A 21,144-nucleotide genomic window follows, 5' to 3' on the forward strand; every position below is an offset into this window, starting at 1 on the left:
CCCTGCAGTCATGGGACTATATTTTACTTTTTAAATGACCTCAACCAGTCCCTTCAGGGGATTACAGATGGAGTCCTATTAATGAGTTTCATCACCTTTGCCCTTAAAATAATTTGGATTTCCTAAGAGTGTGTTTTGTTGCCAGCCCCCAACCCATTTTATGTTGGGGGAGAAAATGCTTAAAGGGAAATAAAGGCCCAAATGTGTAACAAGACTGGAAAAAAAGCCTTCTTCTAAAGAAATAACGACACCATTACAAACACTAATGCAGAAGCACTTAGGGCAGGGGACACAAAAGCCAGGATTCTTTTTCTAAGCAGGTTCTCTGAAGTTGTTCATTTTACACACAAGAGCAAGGGTCACATGGGCATTCAGAGCCACTTGCTGGGAAGAGGATTTTAAAAGGAGGATGACTGGACAGAATATTTAAGAAGAGGCAAGGGCCTAGCTGGGGAAGGCTGAAAGTAGGCTAACCCAAACCCAAACACAGGCTGGGTTCAGGAGCCCCTGTAAAGCAGGCCCTGGTGGAGAGGTGGCTCAGCCGGGAGCTATTTTAAAAAAGACCAGAGGTCCACATTCAGAAATACAGTTGCTCTGCCCTTCTCCTGACACCAGATCCAGTCAGGGGGAGGGCGCTGCCCTGCATTCCCACCCTCCAGGGCTCTCTGGTGCACCTCCCTTTTCAGCTACCCCACGGAGGGTATGGCCTGCAGGTGCCCCACAGGTTTCTTCTCTGCGTCTTTCACCGGCACTGCAGCAAGCATCAGCCGCCGCCCTCCTCCTGGGGCAGCTTCCTCTGCAGTCAGAGGCTTCAGCCAGGAGCTGTGGCAAAGAGAAAAAAAAAAAAAAAAAGAAGGAAAAACCGCTGATGGACTTAAGATCTCAGAGGGTGACCTGAAACTCCGAGGGAAGGGAGCTGGCAGAAAGACAACGAATTCATGAATAGCTAAGAGTGGGGTGTATGAGGCCGACTTGCGGAACATGAAACGATGTGGTTTATATGGGGCAGGTTAAAACAAATCCATTCTGGCACTTTTCATCCGCATTGGGTAACTGGGAGCCGGCAAAACTCTGATTTCTGTAGTGTCTCTCCCTCACCCCCTGTCTCTCCCGGGAGAAGCCTTTTCCACTCTTGGATCACCAATGAATGTGAAGGCTAAGGATATGTGGGCTATATAAAGTCATCAGAATAAGGGCCTTAGCAGGGCGGTGGGGGCCAGGCAAAATCCCGAGAGCCTAATGACTCAGGCTTGAAATCCTGGAATGATTGATGTGGACGGACCTCCTGATAGATTAAACTCCAAACGTCCATGATCCCAAAGTTGCATTACTTGAGACAATAGAGATTGTTTAGAAACCTCCCGGAAGTTCTGGCTGCGGTCTTTCTACCATGAAGGCCGCCGTGGGTTTTTTACACCTGCAAAGAACCCCGGAGGTTAAGACTCATCACACCCGCCTGTCGGCCCGGCTGGCGGAGTGCAGTACCTCCGGGAGCATCTGTGGTACTGTCTCCTAGTACTTCACCCTCTCAGCCTCACGGGGAAAGCTGTGCCGGCTTTTCTATTTGAAAACTGTTAGCACGCTTCCCCCTCAGTTTGCTATTAAAAAAACCTCAGTAAGGTGCACGTCAAATGCGCCTCTTAAACACATTACACAAAAATTAAGTGCTTCTTTGGAGAAATCTTAGTTATCCCGTGTCAATCTCCGCCACTCCTGCAGGAAACCAGGGCTCCCTAGCATAATGGGTGTGAAAGGCTCTGCAAACCGCAGGGTTGTATCAATGTGCATTACGGCGTGCACAGTTTCAGGGATCGGGGTGTTTCCTAAAGAAAATCCATGGATGTCTGACTGTATCTGTAACCTAATTATTAGAGCGAACCGGGGGGAGAATCACGCGGCTATTCGCTGTCCGCCCCAGAACGAGATGTCTCGGGTCTGAGTCCTCCTCCCGGGAGACCGCCCTGGGCGCTCGGGGCTGGCAGCAGCAGCTTCCCTCTGAAAACCAGCCACCTGCCTGGCTTGTCGAAATCATCAGGTTGGATGCTACACAGGTGTAAAAACAGGGAAAAGGGGTTTTTAAAGTGACGGAGTTGGTGGTGTGAAGCAGGAATTCAGCTTGATGAAGATACAGGCAGCGTGGATCAGGCCGAAGGACCCGGCTGCAGAACTCGCCGCTGCCTTCGCAAGCCGGTTTTCCCCCGGGTTAGTTTCAAACTCATTCTCCGCTCTCCCCCACCTACACGCTTCAACACGCTAAAAACACTCGCGGCTTCATTCTGCAGAAAGGAATGGGAAAATCTAGGAACACGGAAAGGCTGCCATTAACTGCTCTAAGGGGTTAGAAATGCCAAAATCAACACCTGCAGTGCCGCAGTTTCACGTGTGTGTGTGTGTGTGTGTGTGTGTGTGTGTGTGTTTGTGCAGAAGCAGCGCATTAAAGAGAAATAACCAGGAGAAAGAGAGATGAATTAAAGAAAGTGCCAGAAATAGCTACAAAGACATATAAAACTTTCCTCCCATATAGACCCGATACCAGCAAGCTTAAACTTTTTACTTTAATCACTCATGTCCTAGAGGCACTGCCTTGTCACCTTAAACCCCAAGACGGGGGTGGGGGCGATGGTGGAGGAGGCCCCTGGTGGGGAAGGGGCGAGTTAGAGGGGGGAGGGTGTCTCCTAGGTACGTGGATATGGAAAACTAAGGTGTCAGTGGGGAGTGGGGACCCACCATTGGGGACCCGTCATCTGAGTGATACCGGGTCAAGGACTAAGTAGGCTGGGGGGGGAGGGTTGGGGAAGGGAATGAGTGAGGGGTAAGGGGTCGCAAGGAAAAAATCCAAGGCCTCGCATACAAGTGGAAAGGACGCGCGCCGCAGCCCCGGAGCCGCCTGTCGCTCGCCCCCGCCTTCCCTTTTGCGCAGAATCCTCCCCTTGGCTGCAGCAGCGCGCTGCCCCCACCGGCCCGGCGCGCCGTGATCGATCGCAGGCTGCGTCAGAATGCTCCCCGCGTATAAATAGGGGTGGCAGGACCGCGCCGAGCCGCACACAGCCATCCACCTTCCCCTCTCCCACTCCCTCTCTCCCCGTTCTTCTCTCTGTAGGCCCCCATCTCCGCCGCCGGCCGGAGGGGCTCCGACCGCCACCATGAGTTCCTTCAGCTATGAGCCGTACTACTCGACCTCCTACAAGCGGCGCTACGTGGAGACGCCCCGGGTGCACATCTCCAGCGTGCGCAGCGGCTACAGCACCGCGCGCTCCGCTTACTCCAGCTACTCCGCGCCGGTCTCCTCCTCGCTGTCCGTGCGCCGCAGCTACTCGTCCAGCTCCGGCTCCTTGATGCCCAGTCTCGAGAACCTCGACCTGAGCCAGGTAGCCGCCATCAGCAACGACCTCAAGTCGATCCGCACCCAGGAGAAGGCGCAGCTGCAGGACCTCAACGACCGCTTCGCCAGCTTCATCGAGCGCGTGCACGAGCTGGAGCAGCAGAACAAGGTGCTGGAAGCCGAGCTGCTGGTGCTGCGCCAGAAGCACTCCGAGCCCTCCCGCTTCCGGGCGCTGTACGAGCAGGAGATCCGCGACCTGCGCCTGGCGGCGGAAGACGCCACCAACGAGAAGCAGGCGCTCCAGGGCGAGCGCGAAGGGCTGGAGGAGACTTTGCGCAACCTGCAGGCGCGCTATGAAGAGGAGGTGCTGAGCCGCGAGGACGCCGAGGGCCGGCTGATGGAAGCGCGCAAAGGAGCCGACGAGGCCGCGCTCGCCCGCGCCGAGCTCGAAAAGCGCATCGACAGCCTGATGGACGAAATCGCCTTCCTGAAGAAAGTGCACGAAGAGGAGATCGCCGAGCTGCAGGCGCAGATCCAGTACGCGCAGATCTCCGTGGAGATGGACGTGTCCTCCAAGCCCGACCTCTCCGCCGCGCTCAAGGACATCCGCGCTCAGTACGAGAAGCTGGCCGCCAAGAACATGCAGAACGCCGAAGAGTGGTTCAAGAGCCGCTTCACGGTGCTGACCGAGAGCGCCGCCAAGAACACCGACGCGGTGCGCGCCGCCAAGGACGAAGTGTCCGAGAGCCGCCGCCTGCTCAAGGCCAAGACCCTGGAGATCGAAGCATGCCGGGGCATGAACGAAGCGCTGGAGAAGCAGCTGCAGGAGCTGGAGGACAAGCAGAACGCCGACATTAGTGCTATGCAGGTACCGCACCGTGCAAAACGCGGTGGGGGCGGGGAGGGAGCCGCAGGAGCAAGTTGTGGGGGTGGGTGGGGGGAGGGTGGAGAGTCGAGGGCGCGCCCAGGAAGTGGAGGCCAGAGAGGGGGCGTCCGCTAGCAGCCAGTGGGGAGCAGAACTTGACTCCCCGGAGACTGTGTGGGAGGGGTGGGGCACTTGGAGGGCGGGGGCGGGGGCGGGGGTGCGACTGCAGTCTGAGGGGACGGGTTCGGTGCAGTTGAATTTACTCCGCATTAAAGCTGCCCAGCCCTGCAAGGGTAGGGTGGGGTGGGTGCAGGGGTGGATCTGGGCGTTGCCTCTGGCCTGCCTCTCTACTGTCTTTCATCAACCACAAGTCGCTTTGCGGCACAGATTGGACCATCTGCTCACTAAATTCGGCAGGGAGCTCTCATTAGTTCCGAAGGATACCTGTGCCCAACCATGCTTCAGGGACTGGTTTTATTAACCACTCCTTTCCCTCAGGTAGACAGGAATGCAGTCCAAACTGTAGTAGGTAATGATGTTCGCAGTAAAACATTTTTTTTTTTAAAAGGATTTTCCTTTTCTGGGAAGGAGAAAAAGTAAATGTAAATCCCCAGAAAATATTTCAGATGAAATTAGTATTATTTCTTATCTAGCTGCTTCCTACTCGTGTAAAGAAATGGAGTAATTTCTTGCACGTGATTTTGGAGTCAAGTTGACTAATGAATGTGAAACCAAGTTTTTTAAATCAATGAAAAATATTTTTGCAGGCATTGTACGGTGATCATGAGACTGTAATAATGAAAAGGAAACCAACAATTTTTCTCCCATCAGATGAAAAAACAAATTTCTTTTTGTTCTCATTTCATGCTTCCTGAAGCTAGATTTGTTTGCTTGTGTGTTTTTCTAATCCAAGTAAGGAAAGGTTAAACAAGAGAAAAGGCAGTTCTTTTAGGGGGGATTTTATCTGAGGCGTGCACTTGGGTTGTAAGTAGGTTAGGCCTTTGCAGCCATACTGCAGTAAAATGATAGCAATCGGATTTATGCTCAGATTCTAACCCCCACCCCCACCCCCATCCTCCACCAGGACACAATCAACAAATTAGAAAATGAATTGCGAACCACAAAGAGCGAAATGGCCCGATACCTTAAAGAATACCAAGACCTCCTCAACGTGAAGATGGCTTTGGACATTGAGATTGCAGCTTACAGGTAAAAACAGGGTGGGGTGGTAGGAGCCGTTCAGCTTTAGGAAGAAAATCATATTTCATTCACATTGAGTCAGAAACCTTCAAGACTAGTCCTTTGAAATAGACGTTTGCTTTTTGGCTTTTTCCAAGAAGAAGGTGATTATCAGACAAATATGGAAGAATTTGACCCTGGGATCGTGAGTTCTGCTCTTGGTGTCTCCTTACACTTTAAATCGAAGAGACAGGACTGTTTTCAGTTTGTTTGTCGTTCGTGTGTTTGCTTGTTTTTCTGCTTTTTTTTTCTTTTTCCTGGTGTCGGGCACAACATCCCCAGACATGAGGTTTCGATAATTCCCAGCCCTGCTCCTGCTCCCCTTTGACATTAGGGGAAGAGGGGTCGTGGTGGGCTCAGATAGGGCAAGTAATTCACCAGACTTCCTGTGTTCTTGTTCATTAACCCCATCCTCCCGTGCCTTCCCAGGAAACTCTTGGAAGGTGAGGAGACCCGGCTCAGTTTCACCAGCGTGGGAAGCATCACCAGCGGCTATTCCCAGAGCTCTCAGGTCTTTGGCCGATCTGCCTACGGCGGTTTACAGACCAGCTCCTACCTGATGTCTGCGCGCTCCTTCCCATCTTACTACACCAGCCACGTCCAGGAGGAGCAGATCGAGGTGGAGGAGACCATTGAGGCTGCAAAGGCCGAGGAAGCCAAGGACGAACCCCCCTCTGAAGGAGAAGCTGAGGAGGAGGAGAAGGAGAAGGAGGAGGCTGAGGAGGAGGAAGGAGCCGAAGAGGAAGAAGGTATGATAAAAAAGAAATCCCCACAACTTCCAGTACAGTCAGGGCGTGGTTATTTGCTAGGAGATGGGTAAGGGGAAGTGAAGCCGCGCTTATGCCAAGAAGTCTTATTCATGTGTATATGACTTTAGAATCTTAAATGATCCCTTTTATCTAGTTATCCGGCAAGCCATGGAGTCAGTGTCTGATTTCTCAAATTGGTTGCCCTCTCAGCGGTACGCATCTCCCTCCGCCCAGCTTGGGAGTTTGTTGAGAATAGCATTTCAAAATATCCTCCTCCTGCTGTCTTTTCATTCCCCGTGAACATTTCAGCAGTCTGTTTAACCCGGCGGTTGGGTGGCCGAGAGAACAGAAGTAGTTTTTTTAAATAAGCGTTTGCCTTTTGGCTTCTTCGAAGAAGAAGGTGTTAGTGGCCAGTGTTCATCAGGTCCGTTGTGTGTGTTAGGGGAGGTGGACCTGAGAGATTTGGGGGAGGGCTTTCTGACATTTGGGTTTTCACACAGAACCTTAGCAGAAAGGCGTGGACCGACATACCCCAGATTTGGAGTTTGTAAACTTTCTCTTTATGTTCAAGCTGCCAAGGAAGAATCTGAGGAGGCCAAGGAGGAAGAAGAAGGAGGTGAAGACGAAGGAGAAGAAACCAAAGAAGCTGAGGAGGAGGAGAAGAAAGACGGAGGTGCTGGGGAGGAACAAGCCACTAAAAAGAAAGATTGAGCCCCTCTTTCCTTAATTGTTCCAGGAAGAATTCTCCCGAAATCAGGTCAACCCCATCGCCGACCAACCAGTTGAGTTCCAGATACTATATGAATTAAGAAGTCAATATATGTATAATTCTGAGATGACTTAGGTTGGACTTTAAATGTTGTGCTATGACTTTTTTCCTTATGCAGAGTATCCGTTTGCTTGCAGAGTGGCTTCCTGGCTCGCTGCCAGCCTGTGCATGGTCCACGCTTATGAGTTCAGGATCTATGGCAATGTGAATAATTCAGATGTTTACAATAAAAAACACACACACACATGAATAAATGAATTCACTAATGTTAATGTTAAACTTCATGGTAAAAATAGCCCTTTGAACCTTTGGTGGTTAGAAATTAAAGACCTCGAATTATGTGCAATAAATAGTAAATAAAGTTACACTGAATGTCATTTCTTGCTGTGGTTGTTGACTTACTTAAAATATCTTAAAGAAGGCACCAGTCGAAGGCATATACAAGTGGACTGTCGACCTCCAAATTTTTACGATGTCCAATTTTTAACAATTACAATGCATTTTTCCCCCCGATTGGTAACTCTGAGGGATACATTTAGGTCATGACCGTTCATGAAATCTCTCCCCTCGAAAATTTTGCTGGTAATGAACTTGAGTAAATGAGAATTTCTGGGGTCTTTCTTTTATAATTAGCAATATACTTTGCCCCGTAAAATGTACTGTGTAACGTTGGGAATGGTTTTCTTGGAGGCAATGGTGTAATATGATAAAAACACCTTTTGGGGTAAATAGGTAACTTAATAATATGATAAGGATAGAAGATGAATCCCACCCATCCATTATTATAACCGCATTATTTTGATATAGTCTGAATATCATGAGCAGAAGTTGAAACCCAAGCAGTAGATAAAATCAGAAGGAGTTTTTTTTTTCCATGTATAACTTGGACAGAGAGAGCAAGAGTACCAAAGATTATTTGCCATTGCAAACGTATTGCCTGCAATCCTGAGCTCATGATTCAGTGTGGTGTTAGCTTGATTCCACTGCCTCAAGTAAACAACATTTAGTGGCACCCATCTGAAGCATTTCAAAAGCTACAGATACAGCTAATTTAATTATCTGTCACTAAAGGGAGGAGATGATGTGCCAGAATGTCACAGTGCCATTGCTCTGCATGTCGTTACCGGGAAATGCTTGGATTTCAGCGATCGCTCTAACTGGTTGGACATGGCCTCAGACACACACCCCGTCCATCCTCCGTGTTCACTGTAAAGCCATGAAAGCTCTTGTACTTGCACTGGATGTGGAACGTAGATGAAATTACTGATGATCCGCTGTTCTGCTTTTGTTCTTACACGATGGCTTTGTCAGCTAATTCCGTTCAATGTCTGTTCTCTGGGCAACTTTTAAAAGCTAACGAACCTGAGAGCCCAGTGGTCTTTATTTAAATGTATCTGATTCTTCACACTACCTATTTCTGGTTAAATAATCTGTCACCGAACAAATAGGTAGAATTATTTATTTATCCTGACGCCGTGGATGTGAGCCGTGAAGATTCTCAGTATAGTGGCCTCTTTAAAGACCCGGAGTCGCCTCAGAAGGCAAGCTTTTCACATTGATGTTCATTAAATATGGGAGGCTACACATGGTAATTCTAAGATGCAAATGACATGTAAAACACTTTCGCCAAATGGAAACGGTTGGTTTGAGAATTGCTTGAAGGAAGAACACTGTACCATATTCTATCCTGTGTGCCAAAATAAAATACTGAAAAACCAAAACTAAACGGATCTGGAAGTCTTTAACAACGTTTGTTTTAACTTGGTACGTGGGTCAGTACCTCTCTCCCTCCTGCTCCCCATAAGGCTCTTTCAGGATCCCTTCCCCCAGTTGATGACCCCACTCCACACTCATCCAATTCTGCAAACCAGAGATTGGGCATGACCTCAGACCTCTCGTTGCTTCTCCCCAATCCCTCTGGTCTAAGCGAGCCAAGTGTTCCTGATGTAATCACCTATATATCTTGCGTGTCCCCATCCACACTTCTCCTTTCACACGGACACCACCCTAGGAAACCCAGCGTCTCCTCTTGTCTTTCTTTGATCGGCACACTACAGTAAGCCATTGTTTGAAAAGGAAAATTTTGATCATCTCGTCCCCTTGATTGACATCCCTCAGGGGCACCTGGGTGGCTCAGAGGGTTGGGCGTCTGACTGCCGCTCAGGTCGTGATCTCCCGGTTTGTGTGTTCGAACCCCACGTCTGGCTCGCTGCTGTCAGTCTGTCTGCACAGATCCGCTTGGGATCCTCTGTCCCCCTCTCTCTGCTACTCCTCTACCTGCACTCTCCCCCAAATAAATAAATATAAAAAAAAAATCCTCCAATCGTTTCCCATCTCTTTTAAGCTAAAGATCAAAGTCTTTAAAATGATCTTCAGGGACTGCATAGACCTGACCCCGAACTCCTTCTCTGACTTCATGCTGTGTGGGTCCTGTTGTCCCTTACTTCCGGTGCTCCCACCACCCCGGTCCTCCGTTCCTCTACCTGTCACAGGGTTTTTGCTGATTTCTCCATCGGGAGCACTCTTCTTTCCTTCCCTCATTCTTGCCCAGTTGTAGTTCAGTTGTCATTCCTTTGGAGAGGCCTCCCGTACCTGGGTTAAATTCCTCTACTAAATGTGTGCTTAAGACCACGTAGAGTTTGTAGACTTTTACACACTCGCAATCAGCATCTATTTCCATGATCCTCTGATAAATGTCTGAATTCCCTGAAGATCTAATGGGATCTTCAGAAGCATGGCTATCAGACCCCATGCTCACCATTTTATCCCCAGCATCTACCATCGCTCCTACTGTAGGCGAACACAAATAGACACTGAATTCATAACTTCTCAACAGATTAGAACGCCTAGAAAGCCAAGAGTATTTAATCAATCAGTCCCATCCCCAGTTCCAACACCTTGTGGGAAGAGCAGAGATCCAAGAATCACCGTTTCGTCTGTATTCTAGTGTTGCTTGTATTGGAGCCCTGGCCATATCCCCACCCCCACCCCCACTCCAGCCTCCATCGTTTCAGCTGCGGAAAGGTTCAAAGCCTGATGTGTCAGTTCCTTTCTAGATTCATGATTTAACATGCCTGAAAAACTTGTGGAAGTTCAGGCTAAATGTCTGAATGGGAAACATACGTATATAACTATTATGCTCACCCCCCAAATCCATCACTTAAAGGGAATTGCTCAACTTACTGTAAAGTTGCATTCCTAGCATTAAATCGGTAAGCAATCAATCTGGTTATTACTATTTTTCGTAATGCTGTCAGAGAGGTCACTGTGTCCCAGGCACTGATCTGAGTACGTTACATGTGTTCCCTCATCAATTCCTTTCTTACATCAACGTTCTCAGTCCAGTATGATTATCATCCCCCTTTTACAGAGGAGAAACTAAGGGTTAGGTAAGTTGACCAAGGTCACACAGCTAGTTTGCAGAAGGGCTGGGATTCAAACCTCACAGTCAGCTCTGAAGTCTGTGCTCTTTTTTTATTTTTTTATTTTATTATTTAAAAAAAAATTTTTTTTTTAACGTTTATTTATTTTTGAGACAGAGAGAGACAAAGCATGAACAGGGGAGGGTCAGAGAGAGGGAGATACAGAATCTGAAACAGGCTCCAGGCTCCGAGCTGTCAGCACAGAGCCCGACGCGGGGCTCAAACTCACGGACCGCAAGATCATGACCTGAGCCGAAGTCGGCTGCTTAACCGACTGAGCCACCCAGGCACCCCTGAAGTCTGTGCTCTTAACCAGCACATCACACTGCTTCTCCTTGGCAGTCAGGTTGGGATGCATCCTTGCGGAACCAGAGCAGATTTTCAGCGGCAGGTGACCGTGGCCTGGGTGTTTTCACAGAATTAGAGGAATTTTTAGAATGTGGTTCTTATACCAAACAAGGAGCACATTTGCATTTAGGGTTCCACTGTAGTTTCTTGGGATGCTCATGCTTCTAATTCCTTTGATTGTTTATGTCCATATCTTAATTCCTCTGCTTACCTTTAAGCTGTTGGAAGGCAGGAACCAGGCTTTGTGAACAGAGATAAAGGTGAAGTTTATCTTCAAGGATCATCAACTTCCAGGGATGTTGGTTCTCATGGTGCTATTCTTCTATTTGGTCATCGTTTTCTAGTTTTGCTCATATTTAACTGGTTCTCTTGTTTATTTTTCTTTCTGCTCTTCCTTTTCTTTATCCCTCTCTTCCTCCTCTCCCTCCTCCCTCTGGCATATCTTTCTTGTTGTAAGCCATTCCAAATTACTTTGGGAAGGGGATAAAGGTTGATGAAATAAAGAAATGTCTTTGTTTCCTTCTATAACATCCAACAAAGTGCCTTGCATTTAGTGGGCATTTTAAGAAATAAGTCTAGAATGGCAAAGGTTTGACAATGTTTATGAGAACTTTTCATAAATATGGCCACGATGGAGAATTTTTTCTCTCTTGGAAACAGAGTGTGAGATATCAGAGTTTGTCCAGCCATAATTCATGTTTGAAAGGGGAGAGGATAATTCTGAGTATTGTCCTCTTTGGGAAATGTCCACCAAAATAGAGTGCAGTGAATTATGCAAGCTATGAAAGGGAGCCATTTTCACTTAAAGTCTTCTAGAAAATTCTCAGCGAAGGTCTTATTATATGAGCTAGAAAGTCAAAAGGTAAAGCATTATGGGGAAGAAAGAAAATCTCAGCATCCCGAGAATGTAACTATTGGTAGTCCTTTTTCTTTTCTACTTCAACATAGATAATGATTTGTTGTTTTTTTTTTTAAATTTTTTTAACGTTTATTTATTATTGAGAGACAGAGACAGAGCATGAGCATGGGAGGGACAGAGAGAGAGGAGGAGACACAGAACCCGAAGCAGGCTCCAGGCTCTGAGCTGTTAGCACAGAGCTCGACGCGGGGCTTCAACTCACAAACCATGAGATCATGACCTGAGCCGAAGTCTGACGCTTAACCGACTGAGCCACACAGGCGCCCCCATAGATAATGATCTGTATGGTGGGTTTTAAAAAATAATGTAACAACAGTATTCAAAACAAATTTAAAATGGAAAAAAAATCACATTTCATCAATTCAAACACCACTATTTTCATTTATATATTCTTATTTAGTTCTTGCTTCTATTAATGCATATTTAGACATAGCTTGTCCGGGGCGCCTGGGTGGCTCAGTCGGTTAAACGTCTGACTTCAGCTCAGGTCACGATCTCGCGGTCCGTGAGTTCGAGCCCCGCGTCGGGCTCTGGGCTGACGGCTCAGAGCCTGGAGCCTGCTTCGGATTCTGTGTCTCCCTCTCTCTCTGCCCCTCCCCCACTCATGCTCTGTCTCTCTCTGTCTCAAAAATAAATAAATGTTAAAAAAAAAAAATTTAGACATAGCTTGTCCATTCATTCCATTCATATTAATCATGTGACAGGCACTGTTCTAAGTACAAGGCATAAGACAGACAATATCCCTGCATTCAGGGGCAATAGTGGCGTGTGTGTGTGTGTAAGGGTGCACACGCGTGTGTGTAAACAGACAATAAACAAGTAAATTACTTAAAAAGTATGTTGCATTGGATTCGAGCCAGACATGCAGTGATGTGGGGGAAGAATGTTCCAGGTAGAGGGAACAGTAAGAGCAGAAGCTGGGCTTGCTTCAACCCAGAAAAATGCCTTAAGCTCGTTGCTGAGTATTAAGGATGAGACCGAAAGTAAAAGAGCTGAGAGTAAAAGGGCAGAGGCCAGATTATGCAGGGGCTAGTAGACCAAGGAATTTCCATTTTATTCCTTGTGCAATAAGACAGTTTTGAAGGGGTTAGGCCAGTTAGTGACGTGACCTGATTTCTGCCTTATGAGGACCATGCTGGCTCCTGCATGGAGAATGGATTTTAGGAAAGGAAGACTCCCAGTGGAGAGACTAACTAAAAAACTTGTTTTAGTCCAGATAAGAGAAGATGGTGGCAAAGGACGGTGGCGGCAGACACGGCATGATGTGGAATGATTTATTTTACTGACACAATGAATACTTGGAGAGGGAAAGTAGTAAACAGTACCTTATTTTTGATAACTACACAATATGGATCAAATTAAAATTTTTTAATGTTTATTCATTTTCGGGAGACAGAGAGAGACAGAGCATGAACAGGGGAGGGTCAGTGAGAGGGAGACACAGAATCCGAAGCAGACTCCAGGCTCCGAGCTGTCAGCACGAGGTCCAACGAGAGGCTCGAAACCACAAGCTGTGAGATCGTGACCTGAGCCAAAGTCGGACGCTCAACCGACCGAGCCACTCAGGCACCCCAATATTCATCAAGTTAATATGCAGTAAGTATTGGGGCACCTGGGTGGCTCGGTCGGTTAAGTGTCCGACTTCGGCTCAGGTCACGATCTCGCGGTCCGTGAGTTCGAGCCCCGCGTCGGGCTCTGTGCTGACCGCTCAGAGCCTGGAGCCTGTATCGGATTCTGTGTCTCCCTCTCTCTCTGCCCCTCCCCTGTTCATGCTCTCTCTCTCTGTCTCAAAAATAAATAAACGTTAAAAAAAATTTAAAAAAATATGCAGTAAGTATTAGCTGCTGATTGCTGCATAACAAATCACTCCAAAACTTAGTGGCTTGAAACAATCCCAATCACCCCTTATTTCTTAGTTTCTGCAGATCAGGAATTTGGGAGTAGCACTGTTGGGACGTTTTGGGTCTGGGTCTCTAATGGGGTTGTAGTCAGATGTTGACTGACGTTATCTGCAGGCTTGACTAGGCCTGCAGCATCTACTTTAAGGTGGTTCACTGACTTGGCTGGCGATGCCTACTCCATGTGGGTCTTTCCATGTGAGCCACCTTGAGGATCCTTAGGATACAGCAGGTGGCTGTATCCCGCCCCCCTCCCCCCCCCCCCCCCCCCCCCCCCCCGCAAGGCTTCCAAGAAACCAAGGCAGAAGTTGCAATGTCTTTTATGACCTAGCCTTGAAAGTGACGCATCATCCTTTTCACTGTATTCTTTTGGTCACCGAGACCAGCCTTTCTGATTCAGTGTGAGAGGGAACTACAAAAGGAAATAGACATCAAGAGGCGAAGATCACTGGAGGTAGTGGGCAGATGATGATTTCTATTATGGATAAATCATCCATTGAAGAGATTCGGAAACAGTCCCAGCTTATTCTTGTTGTTCTCATCACTGTACTCGTCCTTAATTGATCAGATGTCCCAACTTAAGTTTAAAAATATGTTCAGGAAAATTATAGACAGCTTGGCAATGAGTATCTTTATCAATGGATTTCTTCCTGCTTGTCCTATTGAAGTATTTCTTTTTTTTTTTTAAGTTTATTTATTTAATTTCTTTTGAGAGAGAGAGAGAGAGAGAGAGAGAGAGAGAGAATCCCAAGCAGGCTTCATACTGTCCTTGCAGAGCTTGATGAGGGGCTCAAACTCACCATGATCTCATGACCTGAGCTGAAACCAAGAGTCAGATGCTTAACAGGCTGAGCCACCCAGGTGCCCCTCTACTGAAGTATTTCTTTGGTAATTCCCCTAGTGGGATTATGTGTCAAAAGGGTATTACATGCATTTGAATAGCTCCTGATATGTATCCCCACATTATTTTTCTATAAAGCTTGATAGCTATACTTCAAGGCCTTGGCCTTCCTAAGCTAAGGAATGAAATGAATTCATTGGAAATGAAATATGTATTATTTTAGTCAAATAGGATAAATATGGTGGCAACGAGTACCTAACTTATGGTAGGTTGTGACAGAAAAATAAAAGTTGAGGTGGTCAAACCTATCCCGGTTGACTTCACATTTTTTTTTTAATACCTTAGATTCTGCTATAGGGCACGCATAATTTTCAAGGAAACACTTCTGCTAAACAGAAGTCATGTTCTTCTGGGATGAGCACTGGGTGCTGTATGGAAACCAATTTGACAATAAATTTCATATATTAAAAAAAATAAACAGAAGTCATGTTGATTACAGCTAGTCTTAAATATGAAGTTGCTTTGGCAAAAAAACCCTCAGAGGCTGCCGATGAGTCTTAGTTTCTTGTAGCTATTAAAAGACATTTGCATTTGTGTCTCGATGGCCATGAACCCCCTTGCTCTTAGCTACATGCCATTCTTTCAATCTATAACCACCCACATCTGTATAATTTCATATGGAGTACAGGCCGTTTCCTGATATGACAACTAAAAAACAAACAAGCAAGGGAACAAAAACAAAACGCTAGCAGGATGCGTGGAGGCAGGAAGACGAATATTCATTCCCCCGTTACTCTGCATTGACCTATTACTAAAGACAGAAACCCTGTATTAAAACTCTCTCCGGGGTTTTACCCAATCATCCCTCGCTTGCGAGAAAGGAACGACCTACTCATTCCGAGTCGTTAGTTTGCTTCTAATCATTTATTCACTGGAAACCCCTGTCTTTCTCTCGCAGAGGTTACACCACCCAGGCACACATGCGCACACCTGATCCAGAGTTGCTGGCGCTCCCCTCCCCCGCCGAGGCACGCACTGGGGAGCATATGTGTGCGAGAGAGTCTCAGCTGCACGCCCCAAATCATTCGCACAGTTTAAGACAGAAGAATTGGTGTCAGACATGTGAAATCAGAGGGCGATTTGGAGGCGAGAATAAAACGCACCACCTTCCCCAGGCACAGGCACAATGTGTTAGTCAGGTGGCCCCGGGGACTGGCCGGGTTCCGAGGGCACACTGCTGCACTTAGTGCAAGAATGCGCGTGCGGCCGTGACCTGAGAGCGTGAACCAAATCTCCAGAGGGCCTTAGTGGCTTTAGGGACTTGGTAGGAGCATCTGGGAAAGATCCAGGAGCCAGAGACTCAGCTGGTTTCCTATTTCCCCCTGTCACTTCGTGCCTGTCCCCAATTCCTTCCAGCCCCACTGAAGACTGGAAATTAGAAAACGGCCAGGGTGCCTCCTGAGAGTGCTTCGGTCACCCGGAACTCGGCCGAAGGCTCCAGAAAGGAGGAGTGGAAGCCGAGTTCAGCTTCTACGGCACTGCGGCACTTTTCCCCGGGGTGACACACAGCCCTTAAACAAACCTGGCGTATTTCGGGTGGGGGTAGGGTATTATTTGGGCCCCCTCCTCAGTTTGTTATTCCGAGAGGGGGTGGGGCAGGCGTCTTTCGGGTCAAGGGGCAGCGGCCAGGAGCCTCTGCAGCCCTGCACCTCTTCCCTGCACGCTTGCACAGCAACACTTCGCGCAAACTCCCGAGAGCATTTAAGAAAGAGGTACTTCCTTTCGCCCACGGGCAGTGCGTCCTTCCCGAGGAGCTCAAGGTCCAACTGCAGACTCTCGAGCCTGCCTCCTTGGCTTCCCAGGACCGGACCCGTCGCCGCAAGATGCTCCACCCCCCCCTCCTGCCCCCCCCCAACGCCACCCCTCCTCCCACCCCCAACGCCCCCCCCCCCCCCCCCCCCCCCCCCCGCTCCGGCCGGCTCCCCGCAGGATCCGGGCCCCTCAGCCAAAAGCTGGTGCGCTTCCAGAAAGAACCGAGCGCATTTGAGGGTGTTTTAAAGTTACACTGAAAATACGTAGCATTCTCCTATTTTTTGGAACACTTTGAACAAAACCAGAGTAACCTGTTAGAATCTAATGACCGGAGACTAAAATCTTTGAAAAATCAAAATGCTAAAAAGTGCGGGTGTCACTTTTTCTCCCACTGCAAGCCGACCCTCGGGTCGCCTCGGCGCCACCCTCACTCTCACGTCGCCGCTGGTCAGAGCTCTTCCCCCCCCCCCCCCCCCCCCCCCCCCCCCCCAGTCTTCAAAGGAGAGACCTGGGGTCGGGCCGGGGGTGCGCGGAGTGGGGGGGCTCTTAACCAGCTGCTTCAGTTAACGTGCGCACCCCGGGGATGCTTCCCGGAGGGGAAGCCAGCGGGGCGCAGGGACCGGGTGTATCCCGAAGCCCCCCCCCCCCCCACCCCCCCCCTGCGGAGAGCGATCTCCGCCAAAGGGCAGCTTGCGGCCACTGCACGACCTCCAGCCACGGGGGCCCCCGCCCCCACCTCACCCCGCCAACGGTAAAGTGCCAGGACTTAAAATGCTTCAGAGCAGATTGGGTGACACACATTCTCGGCAGGAAGCCCAGCCTTCTGGGGATGGGGCGAGAGGGCGGAGAGGGGAAAGGGGGAGGCGCCCGGAATCCTCCGTGTGCTCGATCTTTCTCCCGGTCGCCGCGTCCCGAGGACACCCGGGAATGGTCCGCAGCGGCACTGCGCCCACTGCGGTCGCCGGGCGTGGCGCGACCCGGCGTCTCGCCAGAAGCGCAGCCTCTCGGGCAACTTCTGTCGCCGGTCCTTCTCTGCAAGCCAGAGAGGCGTCTCAGCCAGGGCGTGGGCTGGCTCCCGGAGCCCAAGCCGGACCCGGGAAAGGGGGCAAGCGCAGTCACCCTAGATTGTTCCTTTTCCCTCGGAGGCCTGGCCTGAAGCTTAAGCCGCTCAGGAGTCGGGTTTTATTGTAAAGAAGCCGGACTCTGGGGCTTCGGCGGTGCCGCGTTGGGGGAGGGTGGACACTGGAGGGAGGGGACCAGACCCGGGGAAAGCAGCGCAGCCTCAGGCAGGCTTGGTAAGACCTCGTGCTGATACCGTAGGGGAGAGTGACCGGCTGCGTTTGCGTCCCTTGGGTGCTTGTTAGAAACGCAGAGCCTCGGCCCCACCCCGAGCCCAGGGAACCAGAACCTGCATTTTTAACCGGATACGCAGGTGATTCGGGTGCACGTTAAGTGTGAACCGCTCCAGTAAAGAACAGAACCGGTGCAGATCTGCAGCTCACTCCCGCTCTTGGGTGTGGAGGGGGGAGGCAGAGAAGGTGTATGGCGTTTTCGTGCAACAAAAGGGAGCCAGAAGAGGCTCAGCTGTCTCCCTTGGCTTGTTCTAAGCTAAGCACTGGCCAAAGGCCAGACAAGAAACATTCGCTTATTATCCCAGCCGGTTTTGCTGGAAGAACTTGTGTAGCATATTGAGGGTCAGCCCTCAGTTCCATTTGGAGGCCTGATGAGGTAAGGCCCTTTGGTACTTCCCTTTGCGCTGAGCTTAGGGACTCCCCCTTCCCCCCCAGACCTTTGAGGCCGCTCAGGCCCTTGTGGGGCCTTTATGGGAGAATCCAAGTGAAAATTATTAGTATAATATTGTCTCACCCTCTTCTGAGGAGGTGATTGGAAGACACGCCCTAGAAGTTTCTCTGGATCTCAAATCAGCCCCAGGGAGAGCTTCAGCATGGCCTGGGATCAGGCAGAGTCAGCCCTGGTGTATGGAAGGCCCAATGGAAGGAAGCAGCCAAGGTGCAGAAGAAGCTCAAGGCCTCTGAGCCCACCTCCCCAGCCAGTGTTGGTCCTGGAGCTGGACGCCATGTTTAGGAGCTCATTGTAGGCCACACCTACTAGTAAGGGTTCCAGGAAGTTTTTATCATTCATTCATTCATTTATTCATATACTATCCTTAAGCCCTGGGGGGGTGCGGCATTTATAGCAAAAATGCCCTGTTTTGGGGGCGCCTGGGTGGCTCAGTCGGTTAAGCATCCGACTTCGGCTCAGGTCATGATCTCATGGTTTGTGAGTTCAAGCCCCGCATCCGGCCCTGGGCTGACAGCTCAGAGCCTGGAGCCTGCTTCGGATCCTGTGTCTCCCCCTCTCTCTGCCCCTCCCCTGCTCATGCTCTCTCTCTCTCTCTCTCTCAAAAATAAACATTAAAAAAATGTTTTTAATGTTTTTATAGAGGCAGATGAGTTTTTTAAAATGTATATGTTATCTCAGGCGATATGGATAACCACGAAAAATGAAATAGAGTAATAAGTGAGATAGAGTTTGACTGGAGGGTGCACTTTTATGCTGGTTGGTCAGGGAAGGTTTCTCTGTTAGAGGACATTGTTCAAAGACCTGAAATGAGAGAGAGAGAGAGAGAGAGAGAGAGAGAGAGAGAGCACGCCATGCAGATAACAGGTGCCCTGAGGTGGGAGCCTGCTCAGTGTGTCGGAATAAGATTATTCCGGGTGAAAAGTGGTACAAGATGAGGTCAGAGAGGTAGTGGGTAGGCGAGGTGGAGCCTTGCAGACCTGGTGAGGACTTTCGATTTTACTGTGTGGAAGATGGAAACCCATGGGGAGTCTTTGGAGGATTTCCAGCCAGAGCAGTGACATGGCGTGACTTTTGTGTTAAAAGAGTCATTCTGGCTGTGCGTGAAAGATAAGTGAAGGGGGCGAATGTGGAGGTTACTGACGGTTGGTGAGCAATGATGACGGTCTGTTCTTGGGTAATTGTGCTGGGGGGGGTGGTGGGTTGGGGTAGAATTCTGCGCGTATTTTGAAAGCAGAGCCACTGGAATTTGCTGGAAGTTTGGGTGCGGGAGAATCAGTGGGGTCAAGGATAACCCCCGAAGGTTTTCATCTGAGAAAGCAGGAGGATGGAGTTTTCACTGAATGAAGCGGGCAAGAGGCAGCAGGTTTTGGATCAAGGGTAGGATTCATCCACGGTGTGTTTGGGGCTGAAATCAGATATGTGTGTTTGAAATTCAATGCCAGGGGTACAAATCTCGCTGGTGTTTTCAAGTTCTCCTCTTTGATAATTGTTAGCACCTCAAAGAAAGACTCCCACGAGTGCAAAATTTCATAAAGTGGTAGAATTCAAGGCAACTGAGATTCAGGAGAGTGAAATGACTTGCACGATACACTTGATTATAGCAGAGCTGGAACTGGGTTCTAAGACTCCGGTGTCTCTCCCGGAACCATGCAGTGCTCTCCCATCAGAAATATATTGTTATTCTAGCTCATGTTTGATGGTCCAGATATCAGCAGACTGTATTATAGTCTTGTTCTGTTACAGCAACATTGGTACAACACTGGACAGATCAGTACCATGTATTATAGTCTTGTTCTGTTACAGCAACATTGGTACAACACTGGACAGATCAGTACCATGTACCATGGGATTTTCTCTCCCTCTCTCCTTTCCTCCCTCTCTTTCTGGGGTTTTTGACTTTGATCGTTTGATACCTAATCCACGGAAGAGTTCTACCAGGGGTCACCCGTTGCCTTGGAAATAAGTGTATAAATCAGACAAGCTCCAAGTGTTGTGAAACTCCTCCGTCTAGATCAACAATGAGTTGTTCACGTGAAAAAGAAAATACGCACAGTGTGAGAAACCACTCGAAATCTTCTTCTTAACAGATACTTGCCTATAAAAATCAGCAAGCTGAAGTTAGCGGTTTGTTTCTCAATTCAGTGCACTAGTGGGGGAAGTCAGACTTCACACGCTGGGAATTGCCTTTGCGCCCTTTCCCCTGGGAGATGGAAAGCTGCCATTCCGGGGTGGAGAGCAGTGGGGGGGAGCCAGGCCCTGCTGTCATCTTGGAAGGACGCGGCTGTCACCCCAGCAGCATGGAGTCTGGAGCTCTGTCTCTTATAAATAAGAGCTCCCTTCTCCCGAGGCATGCATGTGGGACACGGGGTTGAGCATGAGGTGAAAGGACCAGAAAATAAAGCCAGCCATTTCATTTGAGAGCAAATTGCCGATCATAATTCCTGAGGAATAAAAAGCAAACTTTCTTGGCCAGGAATGACTTGACTCCGAAGCACCAAAAGAAGAAAATTGCCTTGAAAGACTTCAGTAGTCTCATGGCAGTTGCAAGTGGTCCACGTATGTCATTGTCACCAAGGCCACCTTAGACTGTAAAAGCCGAGACATTCATTTTACCTCTATGCCATCAGGCTTGTTTTCTCCTTTGTCCCCATCTTACTATCCATATGGGGATGAATTCCCCATCTGTGCACGCCTTTCATTCTTCACAGCTGACGCTTTCATTTCAATGATTATAAAAATTATCACCATCATCAGATATAGGGTTGACCGTGTTTTTTTACTTTTGAGAGCATTTACACCCTTTCTCGTAACATGGCCTGCTGGGAGGGCATGCGTTGTACACATTTTACAGGTAAAATCAAAGCACAGAGTTTTTGGCAATTGGTTTCCTTTGAGATGTCAGGTCTACTTTAATGTCTCGTGGGCAGTCACCTTCCCGTGGCAAAACCAATGTCTTATTTCCCTACCTCTTCCCTAAACCCGCCCTCTTCTAAGGTCTTCTGCAGGTGTTTCCATATCAATATGGAAGCCCCACGCTCCCCATTTCCCAGGCCGAACACTCTGGAGTCACCTTCGATTTCTCTTTTCTTCTGCTGCCTGCAGCTCTCTGTTGACAAATTGCACGGACTTTGCTTTCAAAGTGTGACCAGTGACCTGG

General features: G+C 48.9%; 1 protein-coding gene across 1 annotated transcript; it reads left to right on the forward strand.

Annotated features, from left to right (window-relative positions):
• The first annotated feature begins 2,964 nt into the window (after window positions 1-2,964).
• Window positions 2,965-7,321, forward strand: NEFL (neurofilament light chain). Its single transcript, XM_019466913.2, has 4 exons — window positions 2,965-4,190; window positions 5,272-5,396; window positions 5,856-6,175; window positions 6,747-7,321. The coding sequence occupies exons 1-4, from the start codon at window positions 3,144-3,146 to the stop codon at window positions 6,884-6,886; spliced, it is 1,632 nt and encodes a 543-aa protein (XP_019322458.1). The 5' UTR covers window positions 2,965-3,143; the 3' UTR covers window positions 6,887-7,321.
• The last annotated feature ends 13,823 nt before the right edge of the window (window positions 7,322-21,144 follow it).

The sequence above is a fragment of the Panthera pardus genome, unplaced genomic scaffold (assembly GCF_024362965.1).
Source record: "Panthera pardus isolate Hobbes unplaced genomic scaffold, ASM2436296v1 HiC_scaffold_13, whole genome shotgun sequence".
Classification (NCBI taxonomy): domain Eukaryota; kingdom Metazoa; phylum Chordata; class Mammalia; order Carnivora; family Felidae; genus Panthera; species Panthera pardus.